The 24,487-nt window shown below is 41.1% G+C and overlaps 1 protein-coding gene across 2 annotated transcripts in view; it reads right to left on the reverse strand.

Annotated features, from left to right (window-relative positions):
• The window catches only part of SLC38A7 (solute carrier family 38 member 7), an 86,773-nt gene that overhangs the window by 7,813 nt on the left and 54,473 nt on the right, over nt 1–24,487 (reverse strand). For both annotated transcript variants that reach the window (XM_030203595.1, XM_030203596.1), the window contains exon 10: nt 14,221–14,275. In XM_030203595.1, coding sequence (XP_030059455.1) covers nt 14,221–14,275 — 55 coding nt within the window. The remainder of the gene's footprint in view (nt 1–14,220; nt 14,276–24,487) is intronic.

Below are 24,487 nucleotides of genomic sequence, written 5' to 3' on the forward strand. Positions count from 1 at the left end.
GTAGGGGCAATGCTATGAATAAATATAAAATCTTTGGTAAGAGCATCATTTTTACTGCCGATATCCTTCCCAGCCATGATAATTCTAACCCTTCCCATCTTTCCAGTTCCTTCAATAGTTCCTTGATTTTTTGTGGGAAGTTAGCTTCATATAAATCTTCTAATTTGGGTGTAAGATTAATTCCTAGGTATCGCAGGCTTCGACTGACCCACCGAAAGGGATATCTTCGACTCAACGCTAATGTCATCTCATTGGCGAGACCTACCCCCATAATCTCTGACTTGTCCATGTTCACCCGGAATCCCGCCATCCTCCCATATGTTTGCAAACACTGCATTACCTCTGGTAGTGATTCCTGTGGGGATGTCAGTGTAAGCAGGATGTCATCTGCAAATAGCATAATCTTATGTGTCTCCTCTCCTATGGTTAAACCCTGTATGTCCACATGTTGTCTAATATGTTGGGCTAGCGGTTCCATTGTAAGTGCGAATAGTAATGGAGATAACGCACATCCCTGTCGAGTCCCCCTCTCAAGCTGGATCAAATCGGATCTGGATCCATTAACTCGCAAAAAGGCTATTGGGTTCAAATATATTAATGTCAGCCATGAGATGAATCTTCCTGTAATACCTATTTTTTCTAATACTGAAAACAGGAATTTCCATTGCACCCGATCGAACGCTTTTTCAGCGTCGAGGGACAATACCAACATCGGCTGTTCTGTATCTCTTGCCTCATATATCAGATGTATGGCTCTTCGGATATTATCGAAGGTCTGTCTACCATTTATGAAATCCGTTTGGTCTCCATGTATTAGTTTCGGCATGACCTGTTGCAGTCGATGGGCTAGGATTTTTGTGAAAATCTTGTAGTCCGTCCCCAGTAGGGAAATCGGACGGTATGACTCACATCTCTGGGGATTTTTACCTGGTTTCAGAATAAGTGTTATGCCTGCTAGTCGCCATGAATATGGCAGTTCCATATGGGGTTCCATTTCATTAAATATTCGGACTAACAGCGGTGCCAGAATGTTACTATATTTTTTATAGAATTTATTTGTGTAGCCATCGGGTCCCGGGGCTTTCCCACTTGGTAGGTCTCCGATAGCCCATTGTACCTCTTCTAAGGTGATTGCATCAGATAACACCTTTACCTCCCCAGTTGTCAATTTTGGGAGTGTTACCTGTGCCAAGTATTCCCGGGTGGCTTGTGGGGTCGCTAGTTCTTCCGCCTGGTATAACCGTTGATAGTATTTGTAAAAAGTGTCTTTTATGTCTTCCAATTTAGTGCCCATTGCGCCCCCTTCCATTTGAATCGTATGTATGTATGAATTTAGGCTACGTTTTTTAAGTTTGTGTGCTAACAGTCTCGAGGGCCTATTACCAAATTCAAAGTAAGTTTGTCTGGCTTGTTGTAGTTGTTCTGCCACTTCTACTAGTTGTAGCTCTCTAAGCGCTAATCGAATACTATGTATCCTATCTTGTGACTGTTGTGATAAGGGATATTGCTGGGCTTGTATGGTTAGCCTTAACAGTTCCTCATGTAGTGTTTGTGTCTGGGCCTTTGCTTTCTTTTTCATATGTATTTGTATTGTTATTATTTTCCCCCTGATCACTGCTTTCAATCCTTCCCAAAGTATCTGTGAGGTTACTTCTCCATTGTCATTATGATCCAAGTACTCCTTTATCTCCCCTTCCAATTGCAAAAGCATCTTAGGGTCCGCCAATAATCCATCCGGGAATCTCCAAGCTGGGATCTCCAGAGATCTGACTGTCCATTCTATTTCCAATAGAACGGGTGCATGATCTGACCATGTTCTTGGAAGTATCTGTATCTCTATTACTTTAGAGAATATATCTGGTGGCCCCAACCACATATCTATACGAGACTGGGAATCATGGACCGCCGAATAGTATGTATAACCTCTGGATTTCGGATGCATCTGTCTCCAGATGTCCATTACCTGCCACTTATCTAAAAATTTATGCAGTTGTGCTCTTTCAGATTGGGCATATCGTACCCCTCCTGTTGTGTTATCTAATATTGGGTGTAGTGTCAGATTGAAGTCCCCTCCTATTAGTAAAATGCCTTTAACATGTTTACTCAGGGTCTTAGATATTTCTTTATAAAAGGCTCCCTGTTGAGTGTTAGGTGCGTAAATGTTTAAAAGGGACAGTGTTTCATTTCCCAACTGAACTATTAGCAATAGGTATCGTCCCTCTCTATCTCTTATTATCTCTTGTACCTGCCATGGGAGCCTATTGGTCATTATTATAAGGACTCCCTTTTTCTTATTCTCTTTGTGGTTGGATGCAAAATATATGGAATTATTCCTCCCCCCTTGGCACAGGTGTTCTTTAGTTGGCTGCAGATGTGTTTCCTGTATGAAAGACACATCTGCTTTTAGGCGTTGCATTTCTCTAAACATCAACTGTCTCTTCGTGGGAGAATTTAATCCCTTAACATTAAGGGTCATGCAGGTCATATTATGCATTGTTTTTTGTTACACATTCATCTTCTAAGTTTATATGTGGGCTGCTCCCCCATTTCCCTATTTTTCTTCCACCCATTCCGGACATCCGTATTTTCTGCTTTTCCCTTCTATTACCCACCCCTTCCTCCCTCCCCCCCTTCTCCCTCCCTGGTATTATACACATCTGTTATTATTACACAGGTGTGTTTTCGGGGAAGGGACCTCACCCCCATTATTTATTCTTGCATGTCTTTGATATTTTTCCACCTTCAAGTGTTAACCTATTAATCCCCTCCTAGGGCCTTCCTTATCACATTCTTTTCATAGAATAACAGTATATAACTTTTCATAACTTATAACATGTCAAATCTACTAAACAGTTCCTAAACAGTGTGTCTCACTCTTCCATGGATCCTCTCGTTTCAGGTTCTGGTCTGCTTTTAATTCCAACGCTGTCTTTCTGAGGTTTTGTTCAAGACCCATGTGCCTCTAAATCGTGTCGAAGTCTGGGGTCTGATTGCTGTCGAGAGAGTCGACCCTTGCCTCTAGTCACTCTCTGCCATCGTGGTTTTGGTAGATTAGTCTTAGTAGCTTGCTGCGTTGTGCCCTCAAAAGCTTTTGGTAGTTGTTCTTTTGCGTCTTCCAGTTGTCGTATTTGATGAAGTTTCCCCTCTTTATAGAAGCGTAGAGCAAAAGGGTAGCTCCATCGGTAACGAATACCTTCTGCCTGCAAAAATTGAGTTAAGGGTTTCAACTCCGCTCTTCTTTTCAAAGTGGCGGCTGCCAGGTCTTGGTAGCAAGCAATTTTGTAGGATTCCCATTGAAAATCTGGGGATTCCCTAGCCGCCTGCATAATCTGTTCTTTTATTTTAAAGTCACCAAAACAGGCTATTATGTCTCGTGGTGTATTAGCTCTGGGCGTTCCCAACGCCCGATGAGCCCGCACTATTTGTATATCCAAGGGGTTTTTATTGACTTTCATTGTTGCCAGCCATGCGCTCGCTATTTTTTGCACCACAGTCTCACTATCTGAGTATAATGGTACTTCTGGCAGTCCTCTGAACCTCAGATTATTTCTTCGATTGCGATTCTCGAGATCCTCTAATTTGTCCCATATTTGCTGAAGTTCTTGTTTAGATTTGCTTGCCTGCTCATTTAAGCTCTGTATGGCCTCCGCTTGTTCTTCTAGCCTGTCTTCAGTCTCTGCCACGCGGACTCCCAAGGCCCCAATCTCACCTTTCAGATCCGTCCCCAGTAACGTGAGATCAGATCGCATGGCTTTGAGATCTGTCTGAATCTCCTTTATCCAGGATCCGATATCCTGTAGCGTGGTTTCCTCAGGTTCCGGGACATCTCCTGTTTCGAATAGAGGTGGGGAGTCATGCAGTTGCTGCTCCGGTGATAGATTGGGCCGCTGTTCCGTCGGAGCGCCGCCATGTTTTTTTTTCCCTGCTGATGCGCTCTCGAACGCGAACGCCGACAGAGCCAGCATAGCTGTTTGCGATGTCGATGTCATTCTCTCCGCTCTTCTTTTATCTCGCTGCTCCGTATTTTCTGCTGCAGATTGAAGCTCTTTCTTAGGATTAATGTGCTTTAGTTGCTCGGGGTGTGACGGAGCTTTCAGCTCATGCTGCCATCTCCGTCGATGACGTCACTTCCTCTCGATAGCTGACGTTCTAACTCCGTATTAATCAGATATGGACCGATACCAGTCATTAATGTGCCTCATACTACAAGCCACTGTAATGTGGCACATGTTAATCAGGCCCAGACCACCATGTTCTACTGAAATCTGCAATACCGACAAGGGGAGACACGCTCTCTTCCCCTTCCACAGAAAACATCTCAGCATCTTATTCAGTTTTCTTTCATCTATCACCCTCAAATACAGTGGTAATGATTGAAAAACATAGAGCCATTTAGGCACAATAAACATGTTGCACACTGCTATTCTCCACAACAGAGAAAAAGGCAACCCCCCCCCCCCCCCAAGCCTGTAATTTCATTTGTGTGTCTTGTAAAAGCCCTTGAATATTTACCATATATAATGTGGTTAACTCTGAGGGCACATATACTCCTAAATATGTGAGTGTATCTGCCACCCATCTGAAAGGAAATGCCCCCTGCCATCGTTTCCGTGTTTCTGGTAGTACTGGCAAGACCTGAGACTTGGCAAGATTTAATTTAAATCCCGAGTATTCCCCATATTTCTGTATACAGGCTAACAATGTATGAAGGGATCTGGCTGGGTCTGTCAATACCAGCAGTAGATCGTCTGCATATGCCAGTACTTTAATCTGCTGCCCCACTAAGGTCATCCCCTTTAAATCATCTGACAGAAAAATGCAGCGCAACAGAGGCTCCAATGACAGTCCAAACAAGGTAGGTGACAGTGGATATCCCTGCCTCGTTCCTCTCCCTATCGGGAATTCCTGCCCCCCCCCCCGGGTGCCATTCACCAACAGCGAGGCCTTTGGGTTGTTGTATAAGGATTGCACCGCTCGTAGATACCACCCCTGAAATCCCATGTAATACAAAACTTGAAACAGGTAATTCCTGCCCACCCTGTCAAAGGATTTCTCAGCATCTAGACACACTACCAGGGCAGGAGTTTTAGTTTCTTGACATTCCGCGATTGCTACCAACAATCGTCTGACATTAAGCACTGACTGGCGGTGCCGCACAAACCCTACTTGCTCAGGACCTATCAGTCTAGGCAGGATTGGCGCTAAACGTGCAGTTAAAATCTTGGCTAACAATTTGATATCCATGTTCAATAATGAAATGGGATGATAAGATGCTACATCCTCCACGGTTTTACCCAGCTTGGGAATCAGGGTTATTAATGCTGTATTAGCATGTAGGGGGAAGAAACCTCTACCAATCACTTCATCATAATAGGCCAACAGAGCACCCAGTGCATCTATCGGAAACGACTTATAATACTCCCCTGAATACCCATCTGGTCCTGGGGCAGAATGCAACTTTAATGTTTTGATTGCCGCTTGCAGCTCCATCAGCTGCAAGGGAGCATTCAGCGATTCAATTTCCAGTGCGGACAATCTTGGCAACTTTGCTTGCTCTAAATAATCTGCTACTTTCGCATTTGTCTTTCCCTCCTCCGCAGCATAGAGGGAAGAAAAATACTGTGTAAGTATTTCCACTATTTTCCCATGATCATTTGTTATTTTACCGACAGGGTCTCTAAGCGCCTCTACCGTCCTTGACCCTCCTGTTTTTCAACATTCTGGCAAGTAATCTACCCGGGCGGTTCCCGTAACGATGCAACTTATACTTGCGATAAAAAATAGAATGAGTCTCCCTGTTTTGCAAGAGTGTGTTAAGTGCCACTTGCGTTGCCTGAAGATTCTCTAAAGTCTTGCGGGTAGGCTGCCTAATGTGCTGTTTTACTTTTTTCAATTGCTTTTCTAGCTGTAAAGAACACTAACTGCTGAGGAGCAGGCTGAAGTTAAAAAAAAAAGAGCTGAAGCACAACAAAAAAGGTGTGCAGCTCTGAGTGAAGACGAAAAGGCACATGAAAGTCAAAAGGCCACTGCAAGAAAAAGGTCCAGGATACAAAAGATGAGGAAAGTGCAAGTAACCAACAAAGAAACGCCGATTCAGAAAGGCACAGAATTGCTGAAATGACGGACGAACAGAGACAAACACACAGAACAAGGCACACTGCTATACAATGCAAAAGATTTGAAAAAATGACAGAAGAAGAAAGAGCACCAAATAGAAAAGGAGAACATATTTAGAACATGAAAGAATTAAACAAATGACAGAGAAACAGAGACAAACAACAAGACAAAGACAAAAAGATTTAGGGCGGAAAAGACTTGCAGAAATGACAGACAAGCAACGAAGAACGACTACACAAAATATAACAGATTTCAAACGCAAAACAACTGGAAATATGAAACAAAAGAAAAAACCCTGTGAACCAGCACAAAATAAAGCAAGAAGAATGGATACAGTGACAGCACAGTGCAGTGCAGAACTCCAACCACAGGAATTGCAATAAGAGACTGTATCAATGAGAAAGAAACTCAATACTATAGTTGTGGTCCAATGAACGCAGTCTGTATATTTTGCAATGCCAAACATTTTCACAATGACACCTTCTGCCAACCTATTTACACAATGTTGTAGTAAGGGCAAAGTACAACTTCCAGGAATTAGGTACAATGAATTAATACAACAGCTTCTCTCCGGGGAACATGAATATTCAAAGAGTTTTGTACAAAACATTAGGTCCATTAATAGTTCCTTAGCTTTTGCCTCCATGGGAGCTAACATTGCACCACCACCTGGATATGGCCCTTATTGTTTTCGAATTAATGGTACTGTTTACCATAGAACAGCAGCACTACAGCCTCAAAATGACAATCAAAGACAATTTGCTCAATTATATTTTCTTGATCCTGATGAAGCAGCCGTTCAGAGACTACGAATCTCAACAAATGCACATATCAACCATACATTAGACAATTAAGCGATTTTATGGCACGTTGAAAATCCATTTGCAGACGCATGCAAGATGCTGTTATGAAGTAGAAAATGAATGCATATGTGAAGCACAACGAAGAAGAATAGAACCTCCAACAGTTTTCAATGGCCATGGTTCAAGATCGCAAAAACGATTCAAGGCGATACAATGCCCCTTGAGCCAATGAGGTGGCTTTCATTTTTCAAAATACAGATGGGGAACCTCTCTTACATAGACCTCTCTTACATAGAGATCTGATAATACATTGCCGAAACAAGCCAAATGAAGAAAACAAAACTGAGATAATCAGTGTGTTGGACCCCAAACTAGAACCAATGGTATATCCATTACTCTTTCCATATGGAGATCAGAGCTGGGGGATACATATTCCTTTGTGTAAACAACCAAAATGTATAATGCACCTCCGTCGCAAATCAAACAACCCAAGACTAAGAGTTACACAAATGCAGTACTATGGGTACCGTTTGGCAATAAGAGACGAATTCAATCCTTTTCTTAGTGCAGGAAAACTAACGCAACAATATTTGGTGGATGCATATATTAAAACAGAGGCAAACAGACAATTATATTCGACAAAATCAAAAACTTAAGAGTTGAAAAATACTCTGGGTTAATGGACCACCTTGCAAGTGAAGCTGCAAATGGAAGATTTACACCTGGCCAGGCATTTATTTTACCATCATCATTTCCTGGCAGCCCAAAAAATATGCATCAAAATTTTCAGGATGCAATGGCAATAGTTCACAAATATGGCAAGTCAGATCTGTTCAGTACTTTGACCTGCAACCCAAGATGGGAAGAAATTACTCAAAATCTAAAAAAAGGTCAGGCACCAGAGTTTTGACCTGACTTATTGGCAAGGGTGTTTCATTTAAAACTAAAAGAGTTGCTATACGATATATGCAAAAAACATATACTTGGTGTCCCTCTTGCAAAAATTCATGTCATTGAATTTCAAAAGCTTGGTTTACCTCACGCTCATATATTAATTATCATGAAAGAGGAACACAAGCCAAAAAGAAAGACAATAATTGACAAAATCGTATGTGCTGAAATTCCTGAAATAAACAACTTTCCATGTCTCCATGCAACAGTTGCTAAACATATGATACATGGCCCATGCAGTGACCATAACTTAAATTTATCCCTGCATGCTTTATGGGAACTGCTCTAAACAGTTTCCAAAACCATTCCAAAATGAAACTATTGAGAACTGTGATGGATATCCTAAATACTGCGCAGAAGGGGTAACGGTGTCAGTACACTCTTAAATGGAAAATTCATTAATAACAGTTGGGTAGTCCCTTATAACCCTTACTTACTATTAAAGTACAATTCCCATATCAATGTGGAAGTATGTGCATCTATTAAAAGTGTCAAATACCTCTTTAAATATGTCTATAAAGGACACAATTGTGCCAATGTGGTTATTACAGAGCACCAAACTTTACAACATGATGAAATTAAAATGTTTACTGACACTAGATATGTTAGTGCTCCTGAAGCTGCATGGCGATTAAACAGTTTTGAAATGTATCACCAATCACATACTATCCAGAGATTGGAAGTACACTTACCAGATCAACGAAGCATTGTTTTTCACCCTAACGAAGTTGAGGCTGCAGTACAAAGAACCAGAACCAGGGACACCACTTTAACAGTGTGGTTTAAACTTAATGCAGAAGACAATCTTCCAAAGACCATTTTGTTTGTAGATATTCCTATGTATTACTGGTTTGTAATTTCCCAGATCACCCCTGGAACCTTTTTTAAAAATCGGCGTTACACTGGCCACCCTTCAATCTTCAGGTACTAGTGATGATTTAAACTACAGGTTACAGATCACTAACAGCAGATCAGCAATTTCATGTTTGAGTTCTTTCAGCGCCTTGGGGTGTATAACATCCGGTCCAGGTGATTTACCACTCTTTATCTTGTCAATTTGGCTCAGTACGACATCTAGCTTGACATTGCTTATGTTGCTTCTTGTTTTCTTCATTTGGATCCTTTTTCCATTCTTTGAAGGATGATCTTTTGGCTCTAATAGCCTCTTTCACTTCACCTTTTAACCATGCTGGCTGTCATTTGCTCTTCTTTCCGCCTTTGTTAATATGTGGAATACATGTAGTCTGGGCTTCTAAGATTCTGCCCCAGGCATGGCCCCATTCTCCCTCCTGCCCCATTCTCAGACCCCAGCTCCAGCCACCTTCTCCCATCTGAGCCCCCCCTCCCGACCCAGTCCCCTTCTCCCATCTGAGCCCCCCGACCACCCAACCTGCCTACCCTCGGCTCTCTCGACAGCCTCCTTCTCTCTGCCACCTGACCGCCTGCATTTTAAGGATCTCTCAATCGGCAGCGGAGCGCCTCACATCTGCCTGTAAAAGTGGAGTGGAGGAGTGGCCTAATGGTTAGAGCACTGGTCTTGAAATCCAGAGGTGGCTGGTTCAAATCCCACTACTGCTCCTTGTGATCTTGGGCAAGTCACTTAACCCTCTATTGCCTCAGGTACAAACTTAGATTGTGAGCACACCTGGGAGAGAGAAATATCCAGTGTACCTGAATGTAACTCACCTTGAGCTACTACTGAAAAAGGTGTGAGCAAAATCCAAATAAATAATAATAATGATATTTTTAAATAACGTCCATGCCTGATTTAAAGTCCTAACCTTTGCAGCCAACCCTTTGTGGGAATGACCCACAGAAATTGCTATTACTATCTTTGCGATATGATGCAACTGCATAGTTGCTATCCACTTCTTAGTGCTCATGATTGGATGGCCATGACGGGTAAAGTTAGGCTCAAGAATTCCAGCCTGCTTAGGGATTCTGGATACCTGCAACCTAAGACAGCCTATAATCAGAGTACTAATCATATATTTGTTGAGTCCATAACAATGCTTAATCGAAACTGCAATTCCTTCCCAACACCACTGAGACAGAGCAAGTCTCAAGAGGGGTGACATCATGACTGAGGCTAAGAGGGTAATGAAGAAATATAATCATGTAACCAATGCAAACGTATAATCACTATATAACCGACACATTAATCAGCTTGAATGATTTTTAGTAATATATGCATATACTGTTAGGGAACAGTATAATCAAACCTGCATGTTAATAGGTTTAATGATATTACCCTTGCGATTGTATTTTGTTGCTGAACCGCAGATATGGGTTAGTCCCAAGAGGGGTTAGAATGAGGCAGAGATAGAATCCATGTTGTGACTAGAATTCCAAAAGTTTTACCATACCAGATTTCATTCAGACTCTCAAATTTGATAGCTTTGCAGGATACCTTCTGGAATAGATGGAACCAAGCTAGACAACCCTAATGTCACCCTATGAGATAGGGTGATTAGGGGAATGTTAATATGTGTTACAACTAGAGACCCCTCCACTGGAATAGTGGTGGGCCGAGCTCTATAGCCTAGGCTGCTAAAAAGCACTGACTAGGCCAGGAATAGTGGTGGGCCGAGCTCTATAGCCTAGGCTGCTAAAAAGCGCTGACTAGGCCAGAAATCTGATGATGGCCTTGCTGAAGCAGGGCCCGGCTGGCAGGGCTTATTAGGATCTGGTGTGACATCCAAATACAGTGTAAGGGCCAAGATGGAGGAATAAATGGCTAGAATAGTAGAAAGTTAGGTCAATAAAATGGAGTCTGGTTTTGTAAGATGGAGTCCTGTTCAAGAAATATGAATACTTGACTTTGCACTTTTTTTAAAGACTTGTTTACAAGTCAGGATGTTACAGTTATGAAGAAATAGGTAAAAGGGAGTTTGAAATGGGCTTCCGATCTGCGGTTAGCTGTCAGAAAATATGATTCACATATGAAAAAAAAAATGTGTGCCCATTAGATTTAATGGGCAAGGAGAGGGTATTTAAGATCTGCCAATTTAGGCGGAGTTTGGAATTTTCCCCAACTCTACCCAGAGGGCAGAACTATGGTCGGTCAACCTGAGACTTAGACTGATGAGCGTGCCAGATTGATTGAACTTGCATTGGGTAAGAATTAAAATCATTATCACCACCTATCTCTCTTGTCGGTATCCATTTCTTGGCTACATATTTCTTTCTCTGAATACACCTACACAGACAAAATTATTCTCTATAAATATCCACATAAGTGAGGAAACTCCTACCCAATTACCCATAATGTGGGAGCGTAGATACACAAAGATGCACTTAGAGGCTAGGAGTCAGAAAGCCGAGATCTCATTTAACAGACTTAGAATGAGCCTTCTGAAACCCTCTCTTCACCTCCGTGGGCACGGGTCCAACAGAGATCTAGAGATGGGTACATAAAAACACCTTTCAGCTTCTTTTTAACCATTTTCCTCATTTTGTTCTAGTCACCCTTTCAAAAATGAAATGCTGCTACAGTAGATTTCTTTAGTGACTTCACTCCAGATATCACCTCAAATTTGATCATGTTATGATCACTGTTTTCCAGTGGATCCACTAAGGATTAGATCTAAAATAGCTCCCCCTCGTTTGTGTTTGGACCAGTTGCTCCAGGAAGCGGTCATTTATTACATCTAAGAATTTTACTTCCCTAGTGCTCCCTGATGTAGCATTTATCCAGACAATATTGGGGTAATTGAAATCACCCATTATTATAATGTTGCCCAATTTGCTAGTTTTCCTAATTTCTGTAAACATTTGTTCATTCGTTCTGTCCTAGTGAACAGTAGTACAGTTCTACCAGTATACTCTTCCCCTTCACACGAAAAATGTCTATCCACAAGAATTCCATGCTGCTTCATATAGAATATTAATTTTGTTTGACTCAATTCCCTCTTTAACATATAGCGCAACCTCCCTCCAATTTGATCCACTCTTATCATTGAGATATAATTTGTACCCTCATAACACAGTGTCCCATTGATTGTCCTCCTTCCACCAGGTCTCTGAGATGCTTATTTTATCTACCTCTTCATTCAGTGCTATATACTTCAACTCTCCCATCTTAATTTTTAGGTTTCTAGCATTTGTATATAGACACTTCAAATTGCTTTTTCCTAGCATCTACAAGCTGCTTTGAAGTTGATGGGGATAATTTGCATCCTTTATTCTGTTCTCCCATTAAACACTCCTGGCTTTCTTTCACCATTATTGAAACTTCTCTATTCGGATTACCTAAAGATCTTGTTTCAATAGTATCCTTCGAGGATACTCCACACTGAACCATGCACTCCTGGGCGACTTGTCAGCTTTCCCCCCATTTTAGCTCTATATCCTTTTTAAATGTTTGTGCCAGCAGCCTTGTTCCATCCCGGTTAAGGTGGAGCCCATCCTTTAGGAAAAGGGGCCCCCTTCCCCAGAATGTTTTCCAGTTCCTAGCAACTCTAAATCTCTCATCCTTGCACCTTCATCTCAACCATGCATTGAGACTGCAGAGCTCTGCCTGCCTCTTGGGTCCTGCGCATAGAACGGGAAGCATGTCTGAAAATGCTACCCTGGAGAATCCGAATTTCAGCTTTCTACCTAAAAGCCTAAATTTGGCTTTCAGAACCTCCTTCCCATATTTTCCTACGTCATTGGTACCCACATGTACCAAAACAGCACGCTACTCCCCAGAAGTATCTAAAATCTTATCTGATGTGTGTGGGCTGCCACCTTTGCACCAGGCAGGCAAGTGACCAGGCGATCTTCACACCTACCCAGCTAGCTACATGCCTAAATGATCGAATCACCACCTACAACAGCTGTCCTAACCCTTCCCTCCTGGGCAGAAGCTCCTGGAGACACATCCTCAGTGCGAGAGGATATTGCATCCCCTGGTGGGCAGGTCCTGGCTACAGGATTACTTCCTACTTCACCAGGGCTTTGCTCTCTTTTTAGGAGACCTCCCTTCTCCAAGTCAGCACAGGGGCTGTCAGACTGGAATTCGAACATTTGTAAAACGCCCCTGTACTCCTATGTACCTCTCTGTCTCTCTCAGCTCCTCCAAATCTGCTACTCTAGCCTCAAGAGAACAGACTTGCTCTCTGAGAGCTAGGAGCTCTTTGCATCGAGCACACACATATAACCTCTCGCCAACTGGAAGATAATCATACATGTGACACTCAATGCAAAAGACTGGATAGCACCCTTCTTGCTGCTGGACCGCTGTCTGCATCTTAATATTATTGTGTTGTTTAAACTTCTTAAGGTACTAGGGGTATTAGATTAACATAAAGAACCTTAAGATTATATGGCATATTGTGTGATTTAGTTAGTGTCTGCTTCTCAGAAAATAATTAAATGCAATTAAAACTCTATTAAAAACGCCCCTATTGTTATCCTAATTAGAATAATTGACTATTGGTTAAGACTATAAATGAAGAGATGTGCTAGGGGTGGGTGGGAATAAAGACTGAACTAGGCCCTGCTGTGCCTTCTCGAAGCTATTAATGCTGTGGTTCAAGTTTTAAAAACTATGGGGAAAAGGGTAGGAAGACTAATTAATAAAGTTTGCTTTTTTAAATTCTAACTGTCTATCAATAAACCTACCTTACCTCACTTAAACCCCAATCTTTAAATCACCAAAGCACAGAGTACAAATAATGTTCACTTACCCAGAGAATGTCCTCTTCTCTCAGAGCTTCTCAGAAAAAGTTTCCTGGACCTTTCATTTCTATATAGTTTTGATTCTAAGGGGTCTGCTTCAAACAGACCTTTCCCTCTCCAGTCTAGTCTGTCAACCCTATCACCTCATTTTAGTCTGTAAGCCACTCAGATGGTCCATCTATTGGGTGGGATAGTAAAATTTAAATAAACTTGCCAATGAACTCCAGTTCTTATCCTTTGTAGCCACACCACATATACACTAGTAACAAATTTATTTTGGCTGAACAATTAAAAAAGAAACCACATGGCAGCTTTGGTTCCATACAAGCCTAACAGAGAGGAACGTCATTTCAACATCAACTGTAGATATTAACTATTCCTATTTAGTACTGTTGCTTTATAAAAGAAGTCAGACACTTGTATGGTAAATTGGACCCAGATCTTCTCCCAATACACTTTGAACCTGCACTACTCTTCAACATGCTCCTACTGTTACAGCACACAAGATTCAACTGGTATTATTCAAGCTATGTATAAACAAAACAGAATTAAAACTGTAGAACTGTCAAAATTTCTGATGTTTTGAAGTGAATGAAGAATGGTGCAAGAGTGAAAGGAAGATGGAGACAATCTGTGATATAAAAAGAAAAGAAGCTAGAGAGAAGCAGCACAAGTGTTTCATTACCTTCTTGATTTGGTCTCCTGGATTTCAGAAAGCTTAGCTTCAATCAAACACAGCCCTGGCAGGAATAAAATTAATAATACTGAATATATAATCAAAAATATTCCACAAAACTTCCTACCTTAAAGTGATAGCATGCAGTATCAAAAAATACTTGAGACAATATGGATTTGACAAGATAGGTGATGATGGTGGTGGTGAGTGGTCTATGCGAAGCAGAAATAAGGGGTACTGAATCAAATAAGGAGCATTCAGAGGTAGTACATATACCAATTAATGTTATCATTATGCAGAACTCAGAGGTTGTTAGTGTGTGTGTGTGTATGTATATGTATATATATATATATAATATTTATTTGTTGCATTTGTATCCCACATTTCCCCACCTATTTGCAGACTCAATGTGGCTTACAATATAAAAGTAGCTTTCAAATTTTTTTCCTTAGGACCCGGTGGAAGAAAACTTCTTAATTCCTCATGACCCAAAACATACCTTTATGAATGATTAAATCAAAACAATAAAGATAGTAATTGCTACATTTAACTGTGTCAAATAACTAAAATAAGATACTGATGTTACTTATAAACCAGTTTAAATACAATATAAAATAAATTTGGTAAGAAAAAAAAAAAAGAAAAAAAGAAAAAGATCTTGAATTTCACTAACCAATCCTCCCCCCCCCTTTGGGCGAGATTGTTTGACCTGGACTAACAAGCTCAATAGACACCGCAAAAACTAATGAGGACAATGAGGGACATATACCAAGGATGTGCAACGTAATTCAAAAGTCTTTGTGAAAGATCCATTTATTTTTAAAGCAATTTTTATTGTACAAAATAGAGGTAAACAATCCTTGATACACAGTCTATGTTCAATATTTAACAGGAACCAACCCTAACCCCTTCCCACACATCCTCAGCACCAGAGTACCATATTTGGAAGTGAAAATTAGAAAAATAACAACCATCATATAAATGTGTACGTGGCATACATCTAACTGTCTACTACTGGTCACAAGAGAACAAGATAGATGGGGGGGGGGGGGGGGGGGGTGCTTTGGTTCTTATAACATTCCCAATCATAGACACAGAGTTAGCCATAGTTCCACCCTCCCTTTCAAATCCAATATCTATTAACTTCATCTATACATTCAATACCCACCTAACCGCAGTACTCCATTCCATGGGATCTGGCTGTACTTCCTATGCGAAACCCTTCCCCTTCTTTTCACGCAGTACCCCTCGGACTTTTAGAAACATTCCTTGTCTAGATGCCAATAGAATCTGTTTATCTGATAAGACTAGGCCACTCTAGGGCCCAGATGGTGCCATAACAATCCTTCAGAGCCATGTTCCAGTGCATCTGAGATATGTGGAGTCCATGCGAGAGAATATCCCCTAACCCTACCCTTTTTCTGACTCTGTGCCCCCCCCCCCCCAAAAAAAAAATATATATTTGGCAGCCTCCATCTTCGTATGCACTCCAGGTTCCTGCGCTCCCCCCTCCCCACCATCTCAGGACCCCTCTTCAAGGAAACTTACCAAGATACTGGAATGAAAAATCTAAAAAGAATTTAGCACGAGGATGTGGGCTCTGTGAGACAAGGACTGGAGATAGCTATCCCAAGTGGTCAAAAACATTTGTTTCCTCTTACAGGAAGAGCGAGTGTATTGCTGCTCCAATAACATCAGGGCATGAAACCTATTTCTCCATTGCCAAAAGGAAAGGGCTTCATCGCTGATCCACACTCCTAAGATAAGTCGTTTGCCCAGCAACAGTCATGGGATCCAAGGTCTTCATATTTGTCCAAAAGAAAACTCTTCGGCTTCACCTTAATCGGCCATCCACATAATGTCTCCAGGTAACACATCATTTGTTTCCAAAAAGATTTAATGGTCCCACATGTCCAAAATGCATGAATAAAAGAATTAACTTCCTGACAACACTTCCGACATACTGGGGATCCTGCCCCTCCCGCCTTATAAATTCTCTCCTGAGTGAAGTAGACCCTTTGTAACACTCTAAAATGACACTCGCGCAATTAAGGCCCCTGTCCCGAAAGGGCTCGAAAAACTCCAGTAATCAATGCCTCAACAAAAACATAGGATCCGAAGGCTTCAAGCTTTCTATGTAATGACTCACCTGTCTATATATGAAAAGATCTTGTGGCTCTACAATCCCTCTATCTAGTAAAGTATTCCAATCAAGTTGCTTCCCCTCAGTTGCCAAAAGATGTTGTAGATAAGAAAGCCCTCGAGTTGCCCAGTGACAAAAGCTAGTGTTTTCCTCCTTGGGTTTAAATTGGAGATTACCTAACAATGGTAACTGGTTGGAGACCTGGGGGTTACCTTCCATCAATGACACCAAATACCTCTCCATGTTGCTCATAGTGATTTTAATGGAACACTGCCCTGCAGACCATCATGGATAAGTCGTGTGGGACAGTGCACCAAGGAATAAAAGTTCCATGGATGGTGAGAGGCCATTTCATATGTCCTAGGTGTACAGGTTTGTTCTTCTATGATCCAATCTCCCAGGTGTCTGAGCAGGCATGCCATATTATATCTCCACAAGTCTGGGAGCCCAAGTCCTCCATTTTGCCAAGAGCCCTGCAAATACTTGAAAGGTAGCCTGGTTTTTTTTTTCCTTGCCAAAAGAATTTAGACAGCATTATACGAAGGGAGAATAGATCACGAGTTACCAGTCTGAGGGGCAATAACTGTAAGGTATAGAGCCACCTGGGAAAGAGGACCATACGAAAAAGTTGGATCCTCCCGTATACAGATATCGGAAGTGACGTCCATTTCGTGAAACAATCCTTGGTATAATCTAGACAAGACATTGAGGTCATGTACTAGAAAAGTCCAATATGGAAACTTAATGCCCAAGTAGGGAAAGGGCCGTGAAGCCCATTTCAAGGGAAAGGGACCCTCCCAATTACGCTGCACTGAAGGTAGGGTGGGCAAGGCAAGAGATTTATCAAAATTCAATTTGAAGCCAGAAAAATCACTATATTCTACAAAACTGTCCATTAGAGCAGTCAGAGATGCGGCCGGATTAACCAAGTGTACCAAAATGTCACCCGCAAATGCAGATGGTTTACATTTCTGCGTACCATTCCGAACCCCCTGTATGTCTGGATTACTTAAAATTTTGCAAATTAGTAGGGTCAAGGGATAAAATGAAAAGAAGTAGGGATAGTGGACATCCCTGATGGGTTCCACTCTGGATCGGAAAGGACTCCAAGGATGTCCCATTTACCCACCATTTACCCAAAGGGCCACCCTGGGTGACCTATAGAGCGCCCGGATTGTATCAGAGAAAATCCGTCAAAGCCATATACCTCCAAGGTTGCAAATAAAAAAAAATCCCAGCTTACTCTGTCGAACACCTTCTCCGCATCAAAACTGATAAGCAGAGAAGGCGTCCCTGACCATTTTATGTATTCCATCAAGGTCAGCACCTTGCGGATATTTTTGGTAATTGTACGCCCTTGCACAAAGCCTACTTGACTATCATCGATCAAAGAGGGTAATATCAGTGCCAACCCATTCGCCAAGAGTTTCGCGAACAGCTTGGCCTCCACATTCAATAGAGATATGGGTCTGTACGAAGCCAGCTGTTCTGGGTTTCTCCCCTGTTTCACAAGCACCACCATTTGTGCAATACATAGCAAGATCCATTTATTTTTAAGCAGACCATAGGCTTTCGGAATAACAGATGCAGCCATTCAAGATAACCTGAAATGGCCAATATTCCTAACACTGAACATAAATGGCCAGCATACCCTATCAGGAAGGAGGAGTAGCCTAGTGATTAGTGCAGTGGACTTTGATCCTGGGGAACTGAGTTCGATTCCCACTGCAGCTCCTTGTGATTCTGGGCAAGTCACTTAACCCTCTATTGCCCCTGGTACAAAATAAGTACCTGAATATATGTAAACCGCTTTGAATGTAGTTGCAAAAACCTCAGAAAGGCGGTATATCAACTCCCATTTCCCTTTCCCCTATCAAATGCCTTTGTTTACCCACAGCAAAATAGCAGGTATGCAGTCCATCTTAACCTGCTGTATCAAGTGTAATGCACACGATATTATCAAATGTTCACCTCCCCATTATAAATTCTGCTTGATCTTTGAGGATTAACTGTGGCATCAGTTGCTGCAGTCTACATGCTAAGATTTAAGTAAAAATCTTATAGCAAAGATACCAGTCTATATGAGCTGCAGCTAGACAGGTCTTTCCCAGGTTTTGGTAAATTCAGTCACCGCCGCCAGCCTCCAAGAATATGGGAGCACTATATTAACATCCAGTGCAGCAAAGATTCTTAACAGCAGGGGTGCTAAGAGCCTCCCAAAGCATTTATAACATTTGTTGGTATATCCATCGAGCCATGGGGCTTTAATATGGGGAAGATCTTTAATGGCCCAATGGATCTTACATATCTCTATAGGTCTGGATAGTTGCTCTGCCTCCTTTGATGTCAAGGCTAGCAGCTTATTATCCAAATATTGTCAGAACTCTCCCTATTGGAGAACCTCATTGGGTCTGTATAATGTTTTACAACACACAAATATATCCTGTATCTGTTTAGTGCTAGAATAAGGGGCCCCCTCTTCATCCTTAATGAGAAAGATGTGATTTTGTGTGCGCGCTTCTTCAGTTTATGAGCTAACAGACCACAAGCTAAGTTTCCAAATCAAAATATTCCCGATGTACTTTTGCAAATTTTCTGTAACCTCAGTCAGCTGTAGCTCATTAAACTAAAGATGCAGGGTATTCAGGTGCTCATCAAGGGGGTTATCTTGCTTCCCTTTTTATGGGTAGCTTCTAACTCGCTTATCTGTTGGCAAAGCTGTGTTTCCTTAACTGAGCAGCTCTTCCTAAAATGAGCCTCTAATGCTATGATTCTACCTCACATTACTGTTTTAAAGACGTTCCCATAAGATAAGTGGATCTAAATCCCTGGTTACTTACTGAAAATGTATTAATTTGCTTCTTGAACTTACTGTAATTTGTGTTATATTCTCTACATTATTATGTTTTATTCACTTTATTGTTTGTTTGTATGCCACATTGAACTTGAGTCTATTTCGGGCTAATGTGGGGTATAAATGTCACAGACAAAAAAAGCAACACTGGGCCTTCAAGACTGAGACAACAGGAGAGATTTATTTATAAGTGACCCGACACAGGCTGTGTTTCGGCGTGAAACAACGCCTGCCTCAGGGATCAGGGTTAGGTTGTGAGTGGTTTCTAATGTGTACCTGTCCAATATCTCCAAAGAAAGACAGGTAAAATCTTTAAGACCAAGCTCCTGTAGTGATCTTGTCGTTTTATAAAATGACAAGATCACTACAGGAGCTTTTTAACTCTACATCGTGGCTGTCCTTTGAGACAGGGGAGCTTGGTCTTAAAGATTTTACCCGTCTTTCTTTGGAGATATTGGACAGGTACACATTAGAAACCACTCACAGCCTAACCCTGACCCCTGAGGCAGGCGTTTCACGCCGAAACATGGCCCGTTGTTGGGTATAAATGTCATTAATAAATAAATAAATAAATCTGTCTGCTGTATCATTAAGCTTTACATATTAACCTTTTCTTTTTCCAATTGAACTACATTGCTAGGGTCTATTAAAACCACATAATCCATATGCCAGTAGTTTTGTACTACTCGAAGGGGCACTGAGCTTTTCATTCAAGCAGCCATCTCTTGCAATGATGTCATTTCCTCCTCTGCCTAATCAATTCAGGGAAAGAGAAAGTCATTGAAATGTGTTTGGTCAGTGGACTATACTGGGTTTGCAGATTTACCCTCCCTTCCCTCCCAAATCTAGTACTGTAGTGCTTTAACCTCCAAACCTTGACATGTACCCAATTGACTATCTCTACTGACATACATCATTAACCCCCAAACCTAGTCACACATCCCATGAACCCCTAAACACGATGAACCCCAATGACCTACAAGCTTAGTAATGTACTCTACTAAAGTAAAAAAAAAAAAATTGACTCCTCAAACTCATTAATATACCCATTAAATCCAATTTAGTTACATCCTCCAATGTGTCCCAAACACACTAACAATATCCTATGCCCTCCACCACAGCGATGAACTCCAGTGTAACTATCTACGCACCAGAGCTCCCAACTGTGTACAACAACCTCCAACCCCCTTCCCCCATACTATATTCATGCTCAGAAGAGCTTTAAAAAATGAAAACGTTTATATCAGCTATTTAAACAGGTGCAAAATAACAGTAGCTGTATGAAGGTCATTTAAGCTTTCCTTTGATTCCATCCTCTTTCTATATAGGGATACTCTGTTTATTCAGTGTGTTTTTGTATTCCATCACCATTTTTGCCCCCCCCCCCCCCAGGAAGTATTCCATGCATCCATCACCCTCTTCCTAATGTTCCTCCTAAGTCTACCACCCTGAAAAAGAGGAGCGGGACTTGGGGGTGGCCAAGGAGGTAAAAAGGCGATAAAAGTCAGAAGGATGCTTGGGTGCATAGGGAGAGGAATGGCCAGCAGAAAAAAAAAAGAAAGTGATAATGCCTATGTAAATCTCTGGTGAGACATCATTTAGGATACTGTGTACAATTCTAGAGACCACACCTTCAAAATTATATTAACAGGATGGAGCTGGTCCAGAGGGTGGCTACTAAAATGGTCAGTGGTCTTCCTCGTAAAGTATATACTCTTCAACATAATCATGATCCCACTAGCCAACACACTGGCAAGAAACGGCTTTAATCCATTTATCTATGCAGATGATGCATCTATCTACATCCTATTTGACATGGACATGATGGAAATTGAAACCAAAATAAACCGAGTGAATATTCTAGAATCCTGAGCATCTGCATTCAAATTAAAATTAAACAGAGAAAAAAAACATAATTCCTAATCCTCACATCCACCTACTGTGAGAAAGCCTTCTCCAGCATTACTCTAAATGGGTTTAACCACCTGATAGACAGCTTGAAAGTCCTAGGGATTAAACTAGATCGAAGCCTATCCTTCGAGCAACAGATAACAAATGTAGTCACGCAAATGTTCCGAACAATGTGGAAACTAAGACGCATTAGAGGATATTTCCCAAGAAAAATCTTCAGAATGCTAGTGCAAACACTATCCTTAGCAAACCTAAACTACTGTAATGGAATCCACATTGGATGCAAAGATCAAGCCCTGAAAAAATTACAAAACAGTGCAAAATACCGCCGCATGGCTGATTCTACTACTACTACTACTATTTAGCATTTCTATAGCGCTACAAGGCATACGCAGCGCTGCACAAACATAGAAGAAAGACAGTCCCTGCTCAAAGAGCTTACAATCTAATAGAAAAAAAAAAATAAAGTAAGCAAATCAAATCAATTAATGTGAACGGGAAGGAAGAGAGGAGGGTAGGTGGAGGCGAGTGGTTACAAGTGGTTACGAGTCAAAAGCAATGTTAAAGAGGTGGGCTTTCAGTCTAGATTTAAAGGTGGCCAAGGATGGGGCAAGACGTAGGGGCTCAGGAAGTTTATTCCAGGCGTAGGGTGCAGCGAGACAGAAGGCGCGAAGTCTGGAGTTGGCAGTAGTGGAGAAGGGAACAGATAAGAAGGATTTATCCATGAAGCGGATTTATCATGGAACATCTCACTTCGACAGAGCCACCCCACTACCCCAAACCTTACACTGGCTCCCAGTGAAAGCACGAATAACATTCAAGCTCTGTACACTGGCATACAGAATTATTTTTGGTCTTGCGCCTGGTTACATGGCAGACCTACTAACCATTATGCAATATCAGCAAGGAATCAAGAAACTACCTAACACTCCATGTCCCCAATTGCAAGGGTCTGCACTACATATCAGTTTACTGGAACACACTCCTGAAGACCTTAAGAAATATAAACAACTATCTGCTTTTCCAAAAAACAGCTCAAAGCCTCCTTCTTGAAAAATTCTTCTACAAAGAACTGGGGGATCACCAAGTCAGACATATCAACCAGAATGTACCTTAACTCGACATCAATTTGAACTCTTTCAATCCACAGACAAGCCACTAACAACAAACTCCAACTATATACCTTCTCAAAAAATCTAGAAATACACAACCACGCTTTCTCACGTACACACTAATTATATTCCAAATCTCTACCACAGTACCAGACAATTTCATCAAATGTAACAAGTCTATTTTGTTTGTAAGCCACATTGAAACATTGTAAATTGGAAAATGTGGGATATAAATGCTGAAACAAATTTATTCACAAACAGATGGCAGCATCCAGTGCAAAGATCCTGATGCTTTGCGCTGGATGCTGCCATCTGTTTGTTACACTGACTTACTGCTGGCTTCTGCATATTCCAATATTATAAGAAAGTGTTTTATGTGCTATTAGATCTCCACTAGTAACCCTGGATGCCAAGGCAAGCATCTTCTGTGTGAGATCTTCCCTTGCTGTGAATAAATGATTTTACCTCCTTGAGGTGTGATCTACACTTCTTTCTACACTGCAGGTCATTGGTCCTTCTCTTGCTTTACTAAGTGATTCCTTTTACACTCGTGAACAGAAAGCCATAAGCTAACACTAGGTTACTCTCAACAGATTAAAATTCTAAAATTTAACCTAAAAAAAGCAATAAGTAAATGCTTATTATTTAATGCAAATTTAATTGCTGGTAACATACCTGATACTGTCTTTTACCTCCCCAGTAGGCATCAATTATAGTGGCTATTTTATTTATGTAGACACCATGAACCAAACATCACTAAAACTATTTCATGCAGACCATTGACAGTTATTGGGAAGGCAAAATAACTTTTCAATGGCTCACTGGTCTAGGGGTATGATTCCTGCTTCGGGTGTGATGTGAAAGTTCTTGGGTTCAATTCCCAGACAGCCCTGCTCTTCCCGTTTTGTGTCCAGGAGAGGAGCAGAAAGGTCTGCTTTATTCAAGCTTTTAATTCAAAAAAGTTTGGGACTAATACATAAGATCTGTAAGGGAGAGGCATGGATAGTAGATAGTATTGATGGACAGCCTGGATAGGACATGGTCTTTGCCTTTATTTTTCTCTGTTTCTAAGTTTCAAACCTATATAATTTCAGCAGCAAATGCCCCCACATTTCTCACTCTCCTCTACTTGCTTGCTATCATGAGATACAAAGATGTCCCAGCATGAACAATTTGGCACAGAATGCCACTGGCTGTACATACATCCATAGGATGCATTGTACTGAATGTTAATTGATGCATTATCAACCAATGGATCCCAACTCATCTTTTTAGCAAACATGATTCTATCACTCCTTTAATGAAACAATTACACTGGTTAGAGACAGCATCTTACATTCTAATCTGTCCTCTAACATTGGTCCACAAGATATTTTATGGAGATGCCTCTGTTTATTTGTCCAACTATGTTTCAGTTCTGAATGGGAATGATCTTAAAGTAACTAGAAATTGTTTCACACTTGCCTTTCCCTCCTGTTACACAAGTGAAGGTTTTTTTTGTCCCCTTCCTATCAAGCTGCAACTTACGGGAATATGCTACCACTTCCCATTAGATAACTGGAAAATTATAGTTTATTTAGAAAAGAGATGTTGAAAACCATGCTGTTTAGGATATATCATCTGAACAGATTATTGTTGCTCTGGTTTGTTGAATTCTAAAATGCTTTGTTGTGTATTATATGTATTTTCTTGAATTCTTCAGTATCTTAATTGTAACCTGCATTGAACTGGTTGGTAGTTGCGGGATATATGACTGTAGTAGTAGTAATAATAACTGTAAACCTTTGCATGTGAAAACTAACAGACAGGATTAATAGAAGCAGCTACACAAAGGAGAGCTTGAACATGTAGATATTTTGAGGCATATTTTTAAAGCACTTAAGACTTACAAAGTACCATAGGTTACTATGAGGCATATTTTCAAAGCACTTAGCCTTCCAAAGTTCCATAGAAACCTATGGAACTTTGTAAGTGCTTTGAAAATACGCCTATATGTAACTTAGTACGTCTGAATGCTTTGAAAATGAGCCTTTTTATGTGCTTAAGTAGGTGCTCATACCCAGGCATACACATCTAAGAAACACATGCACAGTTATTTTACATTTGGTTGAAGAAAAAAAAAAAAAGAACCCCTCCAAAAGAAACAGTCTACAGAAATGTAGACACTGGCAGGGACAGGATTGGTACTTATGCATATATTTTACAACATACATACAAATATTGCCATTACTGCCACCCATTTTGTAGGTGGTAAGG

This window comes from Microcaecilia unicolor, chromosome 5, assembly GCF_901765095.1.
Source record: "Microcaecilia unicolor chromosome 5, aMicUni1.1, whole genome shotgun sequence".
Taxonomy (NCBI): Eukaryota; Metazoa; Chordata; class Amphibia; order Gymnophiona; family Siphonopidae; genus Microcaecilia; species Microcaecilia unicolor.